This window comes from Ornithorhynchus anatinus, chromosome 21 (assembly GCF_004115215.2).
Source record: "Ornithorhynchus anatinus isolate Pmale09 chromosome 21, mOrnAna1.pri.v4, whole genome shotgun sequence".
Taxonomy (NCBI): Eukaryota; Metazoa; Chordata; class Mammalia; order Monotremata; family Ornithorhynchidae; genus Ornithorhynchus; species Ornithorhynchus anatinus.
The window spans coordinates 8407287-8424429 of NC_041748.1; the positions used below are offsets into that span (position 1 = coordinate 8407287).

The window sequence follows — 17143 nt, forward strand, 5'->3', positions numbered from 1 at the left end:
AATTCATGAATGGGAAAGGATATCTACAGCTGTGGGGAGTGGATGTTTTGCAATCCTCTGAGCCCCAGGAATCAGCCCTTAGGGTCTAGGAGTGATTAATAATGATAATAATAATGATAATAATAATAATAATGGGATCTGTTAAGGGCTTATTATATATCAAGCATGTTCTAAGCACTGGGGTGATACAAGTTAATCATGATGGACACAGTCCCTGTCCCACATGGGGCTCACAGTCTTAATCTCCATTTTACAGATGAGGTAACTGAGGAACAGAGAAGTTAAAGCCTGAATGTTTCCCAAGCCATTTGGGGGAGTCAACGTCTCAGAGTCAGGAGTAAGCTCATTGTGGACAGGGAACGTGTCTACCAAATCTATTATATCGTACTCTCACAAGCACTTAGTACAGTGCTCTGCACACAGTAAACGCTCAATAAATACCATTGATTATTATGATGATGATGATGGTGACAGCAAACTACAAGGACAATCTTGGGGCACACTGGCATAGGTCCTTAAGAAAATTCCTATGTCAACTATAAATAGCCAAGAGCATAAAGACCCTAAGAATACCCTAGAGCATCAAATCTCAAAAGAAGCAAAAGAAAGTAACAAATGCCACATAGGGAGGTTTTGGTGACCTATGAAATGTTGTAAGCTAGGCCAGCCTCAAGCAAGAAAATCAACCACCTCAGAATGCACCATCAGCAGGGGTGGGGTAGTGCAGCAGAGGGACAGTTTTGAAGCTTCAAGATTTCCTATTCAGAATTTTGGAAGAATGGCAATTTTGCAATCTGCTAATTGTAAGATTCAAGTTGTTAGTAATGATTATATTAGGTTTGAGTGGATTCAGGTGACTTCAGCAAAATGTCCTATACGACACCATTCTGTTATACTGTTTGCCCAGTATAAAACAGCAGCCTCACAGGCATAGGGACTATTTGACCTTAATAAAAAGGGGTGGCAATTTTTAAATGCCTCAGGTTGGCCCTAGTCAAAGGGTCACTGGTTAAAGCTCCCCCACCCCTTTTTGGGGGAGGTTTTTTTATGGTATTTGTTAAGCGCTTACTACATGCCAGGCAATGTTATAAATGCTGAGGTACACACAAGATAGTCAGGTTGGACACAGTCCATGTCTCACATGGAGCTCATAGTCTTTATCCCATTTTACAGATGAGGAAATCGAGGCATAGAGAAGTTAAGGTGACGTCCCCAAGGTCACACAGCAGACATGTGGAGGATCTAGGATTAGAACCCAGGTCCTACTGACTCCCAGGCCTGTGCTCTATCCACTAGGCATTCTGCTTCACTTGTTTTTTAACAAATTAATCAGAGCAACAACAACAATATAGTGAGTTTACCCAGAATTTATGGTGGAAGATTCCTGTCCCCTCATCTCTCCAGAATAGAGTCTTTTCACCTGAATTGTTCCCCTGCCTAATTTATTAAACTTTGGCATTTTTATCTCTTCATTATGGGCAGGTTTAATAAACTAATGACTTGTGAATCTATTGTGTACACACACACACACACACACACACACACAGATACACGATAGCATATTAACATACCTTCGTCCTTCAAACTGTAAATTATTCATTCATTCATTCAATAGTATTTATTGAGTGCTTACTATGTGCAGAGCACTGTACTAAGCGCTTGGAATGTACAAATCAGCAACAGATAGAGACAGTCCTTGCCCTTTGATGGGCTTACAGTCTAATCGGGGGAGACAGGCAGACAAGGACAATGGCAATAAATAGAGTCAAGGGGAAGAACATCTCATTAAAACAATGGCAAATAAATAGAATCAGGGTGATGTACATCTCATTAAACAAAATAAATAGGGTGATGAAGATATATACAGTTGAGTGGACGAGTACAGTGCTGAGGGGGTGGGACGGGAGAGGGGGAGGAGGAGAGGGAAAGGGGGGAGAAGAGGGTCTAGCTGTGGAGAGGTGGGGGGGGTAGAGGGAGCAGAGGGAAAAAGGGGGGAGCTCAGGAAGGCCTCTTGTAGGAGGTGAGCTTTAAGTAGGGATTTGAAGAGGGCAAGAGAAAAAGGGGGGAGCACCGGAAGGCCTCTTGGAGGAGGTGAGCTTTAAGTAGGGATTTGAAGAGGGGAAGAGAATTAGATTGTCGGAGGTGAGGAGGGAAGGCATTCCAGGACCGCAGGAGGACGTGGCCCAGGGGTCAACGGCGGGATAGGCAAGAACGGGTAATGGTGAGGAGGTGGGCGGCAGGGGAGCAGAGCGTGCGGGGTGGGCAATAGAAAGAGAGAAGGGAGGAGAGGTAGGAAGGGGCAAGGTGATGGAGAGCCTTGAAGCCTAGAGTGAGGAGTTTTTGTTTTGAGCGGAGGTTGATAGGCAACCACTGGAGGTGTTTAAGAAGGGGAGGGACACGGCCAGAACGTTTCTGCAGGAAGATGAGCCGGGCAGCGGAGTGAAGAATAGACTGGAGCGGGGTGAGAGAGGAGGAAGGGAGATCAGAGAGAAGGCTGACACAGTAGTCTAGCTGGGATATTACGAGAACCTGTAGCAGTAAGGTAGCCGTTTGGGTGGAGAGGAAACCAAAATAAGAGCTAATGAAATAACACCCACAGGCAACAACTTAAAGCAAACTTTATATTCTGCAACAACTGAAGTATGGTGAAAGGAGAAACTGAAAAGCCTCATTCAACACACACTGGAAGCATTATCTATAAGTCATTGAGCTGTAAACTGTTCTTATAACAATCTGCAGATGGTATCCTCCATTTATGCAGTTGTGATTTATGCGATGTCACAGATTCTGCTTAAAATAGCTCAACCACAGCTTCCACTGATCCAGGCTGAATGACTGTAGGTCCATTTATCAGAGGGCTCTATTATCAGTGGACCAAATTGTCTTGGGAGAACAGTAATGGTGTGCAACTCTAACCAGGAAATGAAGTATCTTGGTCTTTACAGAATTCTTCTGGAATGCGTGGCAACTGACTGCCACATACAACCACTGGCCACATAGAGAGTATTCATTCATTCATTCAATAGTATTTATTGAGCGCTTACTATGTGCAGAGCACTGTACTAAGCGCATGGGATGAACAAGTCGGCAACAGATAGAGACAGTCCCTGCCGTTTGACGGGCTTACAGTCTAATCGGGGGAGACGGACAGACAAGAACAATGGCACTAAACAGCGTCAAGGGGAAGAACATCTCATAAAAACAATGGCAACTAAATAGAATCAAGGCGATGTACAATTCATTAACAAAATAAATAGGGTAACGAAAATATATACAGTTGAGCGGACGGGTACAGTGCTGTGGGGATGGGAAGGGAGAGGTGGAGGAGCAGAGGGAAAAGGGGAAAATGAGGCTTTAGCTGCGGAGAGGTAAAGGGGGGATGGCAGAGGGAGTAGAGGGGGAAGAGGAGCTCGGTCTGGGAAGGCCTCTTGGAGGAGGTGATTTTTAAGTAAGGTTTTGAAGAGGGAAAGAGAATCAGTTTGGCGGAGGTGAGGAGGGAGGGCGTTCCAGGACCGCGGGAGGACGTGGCCCAGGGGTCGACGGCGGGATAGGCGAGACCGAGGGACGGCGAGGAGGTGGGCGGCAGAGGAGCGGAGCGTGCGGGGTGGGCGGTAGAAAGAGAGAAGGGAGGAGAGGTAGGAAGGGGCAAGGTGATGGAGAGCCTTGAAGCCTAGAGTGAGGAGTTTTTGTTTGGAGCGGAGGTCGATAGGCAACCACTGGAGTTGTTTAAGAAGGGGAGTGACATGCCCAGATCGTTTCTGCAGGAAGATGAGCCGGGCAGCGGAGTGAAGAATAGACCGGAGCGGGGCGAGAGAGGAGGAAGGGAGGTCAGAGAGAAGGCTGACACAGTAGTCTAGCCGGGATATAACGAGAGCCCGTAATAGTAAGGTAGCCGTTTGGGTGGAGAGGAAAGGGCGGATCTTGGCGATATTGTAGAGGTGAAACCGGCAGGTCTTGGTAACGGATAGGATGTGTGGGGTGAACGAGAGGGACGAGTCAAGGATGACACCGAGATTGCGGGCCTGCGGGACGGGAAGGATGGTCGTGCCATCCACGGTGATGGAGAAGTCTGGGAGCGGACCGGGCTTGGGAGGGAAGATGAGGAGCTCAGTCTTGCTCATGTTGAGTTTTAGGTGGCGGGCCGACATCCAGGTGGAGACGTCCCGGAGGCAGGAGGAGATGCGAGCCCGAAGGGAGGGGGAGAGGACAGGGGCGGAGATGTAGATCTGCGTGTCATCTGCGTAGAGATGGTAGTCAAAGCCGTGAGAGCGGATGAGTTCACCAAGGGAGTGAGTGTAAATGGAGAACAGAAGAGGGCCAAGAACTGACCCTTGAGGAACTCCAACAGTTAAAGGATGGGAGGGGGAGGAGGCTCCAGCGTAGGAGACCGAGAATGATCGGCCAGAGAGGTAAGAGGAGAACCAGGAGAGGACAGAGTCCGTGAAGCCAAGGTGAGATAAGGTATGGAGGAGGAGGGGATGGTCGACAGTGTCAAAGGCAGCAGAGAGGTCAAGGAGGATCAGAATGGAGTAGGAGCCATTGCATTTGGCAAGAAGGAGGTCATGGGTGACCTTAGAGAGAGCAGTCTCGGTAGAGTGGAGGGGACGGAAGCCAGATTGGAGGGGGTCTAGGAGAGAATGGGAGTTAAGGAATTCTAGGCATCGATTGTAGACGACTCGTTCTAAGATTTTGGAAAGGAAGGGTAGTAGGGAGATAGGACGATAACTGGAGGGGGAAGTGGGGTCAAGAGCGGGTTTTTTTAGGATGGGGGAGACGTGGGCGTGTTTGAAGGCAGAGGGGAAGGAGCCCTTGGAGATTGAGTGGTTAAAAATAGAAGTTAAGGAAGGGAGGAGGGCAGGGGCGATGGTTTTAAGAAGGTGAGAGGGAATGGGGTCCGAGGCGCAGGTGGAGGGGGTGGCACTTGCAAGGAGGGAGGAGATCTCCTCTGAGGATACTGCAGGGAAGGATGGGAAAGTAGGGGAGGGGGTTGGTGGGGGGGAGGGGAGAGGCGGAGGGGTGACTTTGGGGAGCTCAGACCTGATCGTGTTGATTTTCGTGAGGAAATAGGTGGCCAGATCATTAGGGGTGAGAGATGGGGGAGGGGGAGGAACAGGGGGCCTAAGGAGAGAGTTAAAGGTCCGGAACAATCGGCGGGGGTGACGGGCATGGGTGTCGATGAGGGAGGAGAAGAAGCTTTGCCTGGCGGAGGAGAGGGCAGAGTTAAGGCAGGAAAGGATAAATTTGAAGTGTGTGAGGTCGGCTTGGTGCTTGGACTTTCGCCAGCAGCGCTCAGCAGCTCAAGCATAGGAGCGTAGGAGGCGGACGGAGGAGGTGATCCAGGGCTGTGGGTTGGTGGCGCGAGAGCGGCGGAGGGAAAGGGGGGCGAGAGAGTCGAGATGAGTAGAGAGGGTGGAGTTGAGAGCGGAGACCTGATCGTCGAGAGTGGGAAGAGAGGACAGGGCGGCAAGGTGAGGCGAGATGCTATTGGAAAGACGGATGGGATCGAGAGAGCGGAGGTCTCTGTGGGGCAGTAGCGAAGATTTGCAGGGGGAGGGAGTGTGAGAGATGAGGCAGGTGAGAAGGTTATGGTCCGAGAGAGGGATTTCAGAGTTGGTGAGTGAGGAGATAGTGCAGCGGTAGGAGATGACAAGATCGAGGGTGTGACCAAGTCGGTGAGTGGGCGCGGTATGGTGGAGGAGGAGGTCGGCAGAGTCGAGGAGGGATAGCAGGCGGGCGGCAGAGGAGTCGTCGGGTACATCCGTATGGATGTTGAAGTCTCCAAGGATCAGAGTGGGCAGAGAGAAGGAGAGGAGGAAGGTGAGAAAGGGGTCAAGGTGGTTGAAGAAGTCGGAGGTGGGACCGGGAGGGCGGTAGATGACGGCGACAAGTAACTGGAGTGGGTGGTAGAGGCGAATGATATGGGCTTCGAAGGAGGGGAAGGAGAGGGAGGGGGGAGGAGGGATAGTGCGGAAGCGGCATCGGGGCGAGAGGAGGAAGCCGACGCCTCCTCCCTTACCGGTGAGTCTGGGGGAGTGGGAGAAGGAGAGGCCTCCGCCGGAGAGAGCGGCGGCGGAGACCGTGTCTTCGGGAGAGAGCCACGTTTCCGAAAGGGCGAGGAGGAGGAGAGAGCGGGAGAGGAAAAGGTCATGGATGAAAGGTAGCTTGCCTGTAACAGAGCGGGGGTTCCAGAGGCCACACTTGAAAGTAGCTGTGGGTGCAAGGGGAGGAGGGGGGGAAGGGCGGGGGGAGGGGAGGGTTTGGATGGGAAGGAGGTGGCGGGGCCCTGGACGAGGAGAGGGGGATGAGGGGTGGCGGTGGGACAAGAGGACTGGGATGGGGCATGGGTGGGGAAGAGAGAAGGGGGGAGGGGGTGAAGAGGGGGTTTGGTGGGGGGAAGAGTAGGGGGAGGGGGAAGAGGGGTAGCGCTGGTAAAGTGGGGTTCTAGGGCGGGAGAGAGGAGGGGGGGAGGAGACAGAGGAGAGAGCGGGAAAGAGCTGAGCGAGAGAGGGGAAGGGGAAGGGGAAGGGGAGGACAGGAAGGGGTGGGAGGGGGGAGGGGGGGAGAAGGGACATGGCGAGGCCAGAGAGGTGGGTGGCAGCACTGACAACAATAAACAGTAATAAACGAAATCGGTAATATAGCAACATGATACAATATGATACAATACAGTGGTGCTAATATAGCAACATGATACAGTATGATACAATATAGTCGTGTTAATAAAAGGGGTGATGAGTATGATACAATATAGTCGTGTTAATAAAAGGGGTGATGACCAGGGTCGGGGGTAGACTCGATTAAGGGGCGACCTGATCAAATTCAAAATCTGACGACAATAAACAATAAAAAGCGAGATCGCAAATATAGCAACATGCTACAGTAAGGCACACTACAATAGTGTTAATAAGCAGGCGATGACCAGGGTCGGGGGACGAGCCGACCCTACCCGATCAGACTCAAAGTCAAGCGGCCAGCGGCCGAGAGAGTCCCAGAGCTCATGACCAAATAACCCTGTGGCGGCGGGGGGGCCCTGAGGTTGTCCGGGGTGGGTGGCGGCCGTAGGCGGCGGCTAAGGTAAGGTAACATGGTGAGAACAAGGACGTCGTCGCCCGGGGCGGGGGCGGGAGAGATGAATCACCTCAAGAGGGAAGAGGGAGTGAGGCCTTCCCAAAATGGCCGCCTCAGGCAGAGTGGGGGCTTCCTAAAATGGCCGCCTCGGGCGGAGTAGGGGAGCGGTTGGGGAGCACAATGTCCCCGGGCCCGAGCAGGGGGACACAATGTCCCCCGAGGACACAATGTCCTTGGGGCCGAGAAGGGGAGTATTGAGGCCTATGTAAGCCCCCCAGATGCCTCTGTGAGGATATATTACCAATAGTCTCAGATTTCTTGAGGAGGAAAAAGGTCATCATGGGAAAACAATACATTGACTCAAACGTCAATGTTTCCTATAGGTATCCAGGCCTGCATTACCGAAAATAATGATGTCTTTTCGTTCTTAAATATTTTTGAAGGTCTTATGTTGAAGTCAGTAAACAAGACACATATTGTAATCCTTTATCCCCAAAACAAATCCTTCCATTTATCCAACAATTATATAGCAGAAACACTGATTTTGCTTCACAAGACCAGAAAGTCTGGAATGTCCCTGAAGGCCATACCTGGATATCAATGCTTCTGAGACCCACTTTTTTTTCTTAATATCTGCAATATCAACCCTGATATTCTTTTTATTCCATTGAAATTCTTGTCTCTTCTTTTTGAGCTAAGAAACTTTAGGCCCAAGTTTGGCACATCCAAAGTTTAAGAGAATAATAGTATAATTTATTTCTCACACATTTTTTTCATTATTCTAGGTTCACTAGAGTACACAGAGAAACCAAGGTTAGATAATGTTTCCAGGAGAAGAGGGTGGTCCAAAATATCAAAGGCTGCTGTGAGGTCAAGAAGGATTCGAATGGAGTACATCCAACTCCTAGCTGTCCTTCAGCTTTCATATTCAATCTTCTGCCAAATTCTACCAGTCCCTCTTACACAACATTTCCCAGATCCACCCCTTCCTCTCCACCCGAACAGCTGTCTACCATATCAGTCTCCTTGCTTCTCTCCCTGCTTCCAGTTATCCCCTCCTGCAATCCATCCTACAAGCAGTTGCACAGGTCATATACTTTAAGCTTCACTCAACACTTATCCTCCTCTCTTCAAAAGCCTCCACTGGCTTCCTGTGCTCCTCTGCATCAAACAAAATCAGCTTTAAGACTGTCCCACCAACTCACCCCACCTAACTATCTGCTCTCTTCACCCACTCTCCCAACTCACTTTCATCTTTCCTCCCAAGCTAGCTTTCTAACTGTACCTGGCTGTCAACTCTCCCACCATCATTACAGCCTTCCCCACATTCAAAACCTTCCTAAAATCCCAATGAAGAGCAGGGATTGCTTCAGACCTCATTATCTCTAGACTGTAAGCTCCTTGTGGATAGGGAACATATCTACCAACTCTTGTATTGTACTTTCCCAAAAACTTTAGTACAGTGCTGTGTAGCCAGCAAGCATGATTGATTGGTTATCTTGTATCTATCCCAGTGTTTAGTACATTACTTGACACATAGCCAAGCAGCAGTGTGGCCCAGTGGAAAGAGCCCAGGCTTGGGAGTCAGAGGCCATGGGTTCGAATCCCAGCTCTGCCACTTGTCAGCTGTGTGACTGTGGGCAAGTCACTTAACTTCTCTGTGCCTCAGTTACCTCATCTGTAAAATGGGGATTAAGACTGTGAGCCTCACGTGGGAGAACCTGATTACCCTGCATCTACCCCAGCGCTTAGAACAGTGCTCTGCACATAGTAAGCGCTTAACAAATACCACCATTATTACATAGTAAGTGCTTAACGAATATTATTATATAATTTTAGGAGACTGTCAGCATGTGATAACAGCTGAATATCAGATTTCAAATCAAACCAAAGGTCTATAGAGTTATAGTGTTATCCAGCCTCTCAGATGGTTATGAGACCTGGAATAACCCTTTTTCCCTCTCCCCCAAAAGGCAGATCTATTTGAAGAATTTCATAAATATTAAAAGCCTAACACCACCAAATGGAAAGACAGGATCGTGAACATCAGTGCCTGGACAAAAACCCAACAACTAGCCTTGCAGTTATGGTTAATTCAACAGAATACATGAGACAGAAAGATATAACTTGTTCTACAATGAGTTGGAAATGGAGAGACCCCAACCTAAGTGGGGAAAAGAGAAATTTTTAAAGGAAACAGTAAAGAAAAGCCTCATGGAATATAGCATCATGACAGAAAACTGGGAGACAAAAGCAGCAGGCTAACCAGCAAGGCACAGTGTAGTATAAAATGAAGCAGTTCTTTTTGAGCAGATGTGCCATAACAGTCAGGAGACAAACTAGCAAAGGTGACAACTGCCCCAGGCAACACAAACAACAAACACAATAAGGCTGAAAATCTTTGCCCTAAGGCTTAGGCTAGATGCCAGACCTTGGCCACAAAGGCAACTGTAGGTAAATTTCACTGATAGTGGCATCTTGGCGTACAAAGTCACCGAATATGTGTACGTGATATAGTGTGTAGATAGGTGTGTAGACATAGTTATGGCTATATTGAAAATAGTGTGTGCATACTATACTATATATATCATGGTATATGTGAGGTATATAAATATATATATATAATATACCATATTTCTCTCTATGTAAACCATATGTATACATAATAATAATAATAAGGCTATTTGTTAAGCCCTTACCATGTGCCAGGCACTAAGTGTTGGGATAAATGCAAGCTCATCAGCTTGGACATAGTCCTGTCCCACGTGGAGCACACAGTCTTAAATCCCCATTTTACAGACAAGGAAAATGAGGCACAGAGAAATTAAGTGACTTGCCCAAGGTCACAAAGCAGACAAATGCTGCTTCTCAATTTGCCTAATCTTTTATTTTCAGGTGGGTATTGAGCCTTTTACCAAGTTCTGCAGTTAAACAATCAACACTGCAATGTACATCAACCAACGGTTTAAGAGTTTGGTGTGCATAATGGCATTTCATTTGCTTACGTACACATCTGTCCTCAGATCCACAGGCTATGAATCGTCCACAGGGACTCAATGTAATTCCACATGGGTGGCAACGGTTTAGATGTCCTTCAAAATGGCGCTCGCACCTTCATGGGACAAAAAAAAATGTCCAAACATTTATTTTCAACGAAGACCATTATAAAAAGAATTAAGTAGGCAGAGATGGGTTCAAATGACAGTAATCCAGTTCAATTCAATTCTAGACAGAATCATTTGATATAATTCTGCCCAGGATTAGCCTGGACGTGATTGAAACTGGACACAACCCTACAATGAACACTTTGCCTAGGGTCAAAAATACTGGCTACACATAACACTTCTGACTTTTCAAAGATAATATTTTAACATATTTTTTTAAAATTCCAAGAAATAGAAGACTTCATTCTTTGTTATAGTTCTGCTGTTATGTGGATCCTGTCTGACGGAAAGATGGCCCTCTGAACCTGGGTGCCTTTGGACTGAGCAAAGTGGAGGGTCGACCCCCCAGTCCCACCCAGAGGAGGCCCAGAGGGAGGAAATACCGGCATCCTCATTTCCTCCTCCCCCCATATATGCACCTAGGATTTGGGATTGCAGGAGGAAGGAATCACCAATCCCCTTCACACACAATACCAAACCCATTAGAGAAGGAGGTAACACCTGACAATCATCCCATCAACAACTTTTGACCTAATAAGTGCTGCTCATTCACAAATTGCAGCTCAGAACCAGTGGATTCCCCCAGTTGGGAGCAGCTAAGTAGCCACCTATTAGAGGAACCTGTGTTGGCCACTGGATCCACAGATCAACTGCTGGAGCTCGGATTTTCTTTGTTTTACACCCTAATCCCACCACACACCCTCAGTCCTCTCCCTCTGATTCCCTTCATCCATGCCTCCTACCCCCAGCCCCTCCTTATCAATCAGTCAATTGTATTTACTGAGCACTTACTATGTGCAAAGCACTGTACTAAGCACTCTTCATCCCCCTCTTCACAGGCTAGCCCTTCTCAATTCACTCCCATTTATTTCCTTCCCACCCCTTCCTATCATCCTGTCCCAGCGCCACCCCTCATCTCCCCCTGCACTGACCTCCAACAGCTCACTCCCATCCAACCCCTCCCCACCCCTCATGCTGTCCCCTCCTCCACAGCCTCAACCAAATGTGGCCTGTGGAACCCCCACTCCATCATGGGGAAGCTTCCCATCATCCTTGACCTGCTCCTGACCCAGGCACTTCTCCTCACCATGACTGAAACCTGGCTCTCCCCAGTTGACACGATCTCCCCTGCCACTCTCTTTAGAGGGGCTTTCATCTTCTCCCACTCCCCCAGACTCAGTGGGAAAGAAGGAGGAGTTGGCTTCCTTCTTGCTCCCCATGCTGCTTTCGCACCATCCCAACTCCCCCATCCCTCTCTTTCCTTTTCTTTGAAGCCCATATCATCCTTCTTTACCACTCACTCCGATGGCTAGTCACAGTCATCTACCGCCCCGCCAGGCCCCACCTCCAACTCTCTGAACCATTTTGATCCCTTTCTCACATTCCTTCTCTCAATCTACATCCCAACATTGATCCTTGGAGACTTCAATATCCATGTAGATGTCCCCGACGATCCTTCCATTATCCACCTCCTCTCACTCCTTTATTCAAATGACCTTGTGTTCCACCCCACTCAAACACTTACCAATTTGGGCACACACTTGTTCTTATAATCTCTAGTAATTATACAATCTCTACCCTCACAATTCTGAAATTCCTCTATCACAGCACAACCTTCTCACTTTTCCAAACACCCATGCCCGACAAATCTGTACCCTTCCTCCACAGGGACCTCCCTTCTTTTGAAGCCCTTCAGTATTCTACAGCCATGCTACCGAGTTGGTCTCCATCCATAACCAAATGATTTTCTCCTAATGCACAAATTGACCCTTTACATTCAACTGAACTCTCTTGCTCCCCCATTCATCCACTAGTCTTGGTTGGGAACCCACAACCCTGGATCTTCTCCATAGTACGCTTCCTCCAATCCTGTGCCTGAGCGGCAGAGCCCTGTTGGAAGAAAAACAGGCATCTCTCTGATCTTGTCCACCTTAAATTAATTCTTATCTGCTTCAGTTTGGTCTCCTCCACTGCCTGACAATAATACAGCTCCTTCATTCATTCAGTCGTAATTATTGAGCACTTACTCTGTGCAGAGCACTGTACTAAACACTTGGAAAGTACAATTCTGCAACAGAAAGAGAAAATACCTACCCAACAATGGGCTAGAAGGGGGAGACAGACAACTAAACAAAACAAGTAAACAGGCTTCGGTAGCATCAAAATAGATAAATAGAATTATAGATATACACACATCTTTAATAAAATAGAGTAATAAATATGTACAAATATACACAAGTGCTGTGGGGCAGGGAAGGGGGTAGAGCAGAGGAAGGAAGTAGGGATGATCGGGAGGGGAGGAGGAGCAGAGGAAAAAGGGGGTTCAGTTTGGGAAGGCCTCCTGGAGGAGGTGAACTCTCAGTAGGGCTTTGAAGAGGGGAAGGGAACTAGTTGGTGGATGTGAGGAGGGAGGGCATTCCAGGCCAGAGGGAGGACATGGGGCAGGGGTCGACGGTGGGACAGGCGAAAACGAGGCACAGTGATGAGGTTGGCAGCAGAAGAGTGGAGTGTGCGGGTTGGACTGTAGAAGAAGAGAAGGGAGGTGAGGAAGGAGGGGACAAGGTGATGGAGAGCTTTGAAGCCAATAATGAGGAGTTTTTGCTTCATGCTTCATTCAATAGTATTTATTGAGCATTTACTATGTGCAGAGCAGTTGTACTAAGCACTTGGAATGTACAATTCGGCAAGAGGTTGATAGGCAACCACTGGAGATTTTTGAGGAGGGGAGTGACGTGCCCAAAGTGTTTCTGTGGAAAGACAATCCAGGCAGCAGAGTGAAGTATAGACTGAAGCAGGGAGAGACAGGAGGATGGGAGATCAGAAAGGAGGCTGATGCAGTAATCCAGTCAGGATATGATAAGAGATTGTACCAACAAGGTAGTGGTTTGAGTGGAGAGGAAAGGGTGGATCTTGGCAACGTTGTGAAGTTGAGACCAGTAGGTTTTGGTGACGGATTGGATGTGTGGGGTTAATGAGAGACCGGAATCACGGATGACATTATGGTTGCGGGCTTGTGAGACGGGAAGAATGGTAGTTCCATCCACAGTGATGGAAAAATCAGGGAGAGGACAGGGTTTGGGAGGGAAGATAAAGAGCTCAGTCTTGGACATGTTAAGTTTCAGAAGGCGGGCGGACATCCAGGTGGAGATGTCCTGAAGGCAGGAGGAGATATGAGCCTAGAGGGAAGGAGAGAGAATAACAATAATGTTGGTATTTGTTAAGCGTTTACTATGTGCAGAGCACTGTTCTAAGCGCTGGGGGAGATACAGGCTCATCAGGTTGTCCCACATGAGGCTCACAGTTAATCCCCATTTTACAGATGAGGTAACTGAGGCAGAGAGAAGCTAAGTGACTTGCCCACAGTCACACAGCTGACAAGTGGCAGAGCCGGGCTTCGAACCCATGACCTCTGACTCCCAAGCCCAGGCTCTTTCCACTGAGCCACGCTGCTTTGGGAGGAGATGTAGATTTGGGTGTCATCTGCGTAGAGATGATAGTTGAAGCTGTGGGAGTCAATGAGTTCACCAAGAGAGTGAGTATAGACAGAGAACAGAAGGGGACCAAGAACTGACCCTTGAGGAGCACCTACATTTAGGGGATGGAAGGGGGAGGAGGAGCCCATGAAGGAGACCAAGAGTGAATGACCAGAGAGATAAGAGGAGAACCAGGTGAGGATGGAGTCTGCGAAGCCAAGGATGGATAAGGGGTTGAGGAGATGGGGATGGTCCACAGTGTCAAAGGCAGCTGAGAGGTCAAGGAGGATTAAGTTAGAGTAGAAGCCATTGGATTTGGCAAGAAGGAAGTCATTGGTGACCTTTGAGAGTTTCAGTAGAGTGGAGGGGATGGAAGCCAGATTGGAGGGGGTCCAGGAGAGAGTTGGAATTGAGGAATTCAAGGCAGCAAGTGTAGATGACTTGCTCTATAAATTTGGAAAGGAAGGGTAGGAGGGAGATAGGGTGATACCTGGAAGGGGCAGTGGGGTCAAGAGAGGGGGTTCTTTTAGGATGGGGAGACGTGGGTATGTTTGAAGGCAGAGGGGAAGAAGCCCCTGGAGAGTGAGCGAAGATACCCACTATCCTCACCAGCTGTTCCAGATGTTTAACTCCATTCTAAACCTTCTGTCCCCGATCCCCATCATTTCTTTCCCCTAATGACCTGGCCACATGCTTCCTCAACAAAATTGAAACTATCAGGCACAATCTCCCTAAAATCTCCCTTGCTCCTCTCCAATCCCTCCGTCTTCCTCCACCCTATTTGACTCTTCCAAAATTCCCTGCAGTAATTCAAGATGAGATATCTCACCGCCTAAATCTACTCCAGCCCTTCGTACTTTCTTTAAACACAGCTTCCCTCTTCCCTCCTTGACTTCCATTGTCAACTGTTCACTTTCCAGTGTCTTCTTCCCCACTCCTTTCAAACATGCCATATATCCCTTGTCCTAAAAAAAACCCTTCCTTGACCCCACAGCTCCCTCCAGTTATCACCCCATCTCCCTCCTACCATTTCTCTCCAAACTTCGTGAGAGAGTTGTTTACACTCACTGACTCCATTTACTCTCCTGCAATTCTCTCCTAGATCCTCCCAAATCTGGCTGTCACCCCTCATCGCTCCACAGAAACAGCCCTAAGGTAACCAAAGTACCTCTCACCAAATACGATGACCTCTATTTTATCCTAATCCTCCTAGACCTCTCAGCTCCTTCGACACTGTAGACCCCCCCCCCCTTCTCCTTGAAACTCTATACAACTTTGGCTTCACTGACACTGTGCTCTCTAGGTTCTTCTCCTACCTCTCTGACAGGCTCCTTTTCAGTTTCTTTTGCTGGCTACTCCTCTGCCTCCCACCTTCTGACACTAGGGGTCCCTCAAGGCTCAGCTCTAGGTCCCCTTCTATTCTCCATCTACAGTTACTTCCTTAGATAATTCATTCACAACCATCTTCAACTACCATCTCTACGAAGATGATTATCAAATCTACATCTTCAGCTCCGACATCTCTCCTTCCCTGGAATCTCACGTTTCTTCCTGCCTTCGAGACATCTCTACCATTATGACCTGTACGTTCTGACAACACCTCGAATTAAGCATGTCCAAAACTGAACTCCTTAACTTCCCACCTAAACCCTATCCTTCCCCTATCTTTTCCACCATTTGGCAGCTGATATTTGGCTGTCCTGAGAAGTCACCAAGATCCTAATTCTATTCAGTGATGATATGACTGATCCTGCAGAATTGAAGAGCCTTTTTTCCTGAACTTTCATTCATTCATTCAATTGTATTTATTGAGTGCTTAATGTGTGCAGAGCACTGTTCTAAGCGCTTGGGAAAGTACAATACAACAATAAAGAGAGACGATCCCTGCCCATAACAAGCTCACAATCTAAAGGGGATGGGACTATTTCCCTTCACCAATGGAATGACACAGATTTTTCATTCTGTGAGGACCAACTTGCAATGCAACAAGGAATCTGGAAGTTGATGTCAGAATACGATTCCAGTTCTCTGGGGAAACTCTTCTTCTAAATGCTGTGAGCATCACTGTACATTCTTAAATAATAATAATAATAATAATAATAATGTTGGCATTTGTTAAGCGCTTACTATGTGCAGAGCACTGTTCTAAGCGCTGGGGCAGATACAGGGTCATCAGGTTGTCCCACCCGAGGCTCACAGTCTTAATCCCATTTTACAGATGAGGTAACTGAGGTCCTGAGAAGTGAAGTGACTTGCCCAAAGTCACACAGCTGACAAGTGGCAGAGCTGCGGTTAGAACCCATGACCTCTGACTCCCAAGCCCGGAGTCTTTCCACTGAGCCATGCTGCTTCCCTTAAATGTTTCATTCAGGAGCTCTTAAATACTGACAATTGTGTTTTACGGTTCAATTTGGGACCTTCTCAAGCCGCATTCTCTCCATCTTCCCAGCTTTCTTTCATCATCCCATTGACATCACTGACACCACTGATGCTGTCATTATGATTAGTTAACTCTTCTTCACATCCTGCTGTGCCAACCTATGTTGAAACTCTTTTCAAACTTTTGAACTCTTTTGAACTTTTGAAACTCTTTTGAAACTCGATGGAAAATACTCAATTTTCCCCTACCAATGCAAAGATACAGTTTAGTTACTGCTTCTTAGCACAGTTCAGGTGCTTAATCCAGTGCCCTGCAATTGATCACTCATGAGCAGACCCCTCCTCAATCCCTAACTCCTTATGTTTGCACCCTACATTCTCAACCTCCACCCTCTCATGTGACTTCAGAGTTGAATTTGCTTTTGCTAGTTGCAGGAGAGATGTGATTCCTTTTATTTTTCCAGTATGAGCAAGAAAAGGAAAATCATTGCAAATGATTCATCCAAGTAAGTAAAAAAGGGCAAAATAGTATCACCCAATGTAAAATTAGAAATGATAATAAGACCACTTGAACGCTTTCCCTTGTCACTATAAGAACCATCCTTAACCAATTTGATAAGCTTAATAATTTTCTAAATTGGCTGCCATCATTAATGGCAAGTGATCCACACCAAGAATAGAAAAATGATCTCATGGTAAACATAGATAGATTGCTTTCCAGTTGATGTAAGGATCCAACTCAAAACATCAAGCACACAATTTTTACAAATCAGGGGTAAAGTTTTCAGGATTTTTTACTCTTTAAAAATGGATAAAGGGCAAGTTTTACAAAGGCAATTTTCCTAATAGTCACTGCTTGTTCAGAGGAATAAAAGGCATAGTATAAAATTAGGAGGTGAAGCAGCTTTTCCCACTCATTTGGAAGCAATCACTGAGGAGGGCAGTTAAAATGCTCAGCAACTTTTTAATTGTGGTGAGAATGATCTATTTTGGAAGAAAATAGAGAATAGTATTTATATGTCTAAAGATGAAAAGCATATGACTGTCTTTAAAGCAGCC

At 47.4% G+C, this 17143-nt stretch overlaps 1 protein-coding gene and 1 long non-coding RNA gene across 4 annotated transcripts in view; one reads left to right on the forward strand and one right to left on the reverse strand.

Moving 5' to 3' along the window:
• The window catches only part of WDR27 (WD repeat domain 27), a 286735-nt gene that overhangs the window by 122992 nt on the left and 146600 nt on the right, over positions 1 to 17143 (reverse strand). For both annotated transcript variants that reach the window (XR_005661263.1, XM_029048637.2), the window contains exon 23: positions 10078 to 10180. Coding sequence is in view for 1 of the 2 variants with exons in the window: in XM_029048637.2 (XP_028904470.1) it covers positions 10078 to 10180 (103 nt within the window). In the remaining variant the exon portion in view is untranslated. The remainder of the gene's footprint in view (positions 1 to 10077; positions 10181 to 17143) is intronic.
• LOC114806008 overlaps positions 7040 to 17143 on the forward strand; it is a 52025-nt gene continuing 41921 nt past the window's right edge. Inside the window, exon 1 of one of the 2 annotated variants that reach the window (XR_005661264.1) lies at positions 7040 to 7074. This is a non-coding gene — a long non-coding RNA (uncharacterized LOC114806008). Of the gene's footprint in view, positions 7075 to 14806; positions 14861 to 17143 lie in introns of those variants that run through there. The other variant, XR_005661265.1, reaches the window with a different exon arrangement.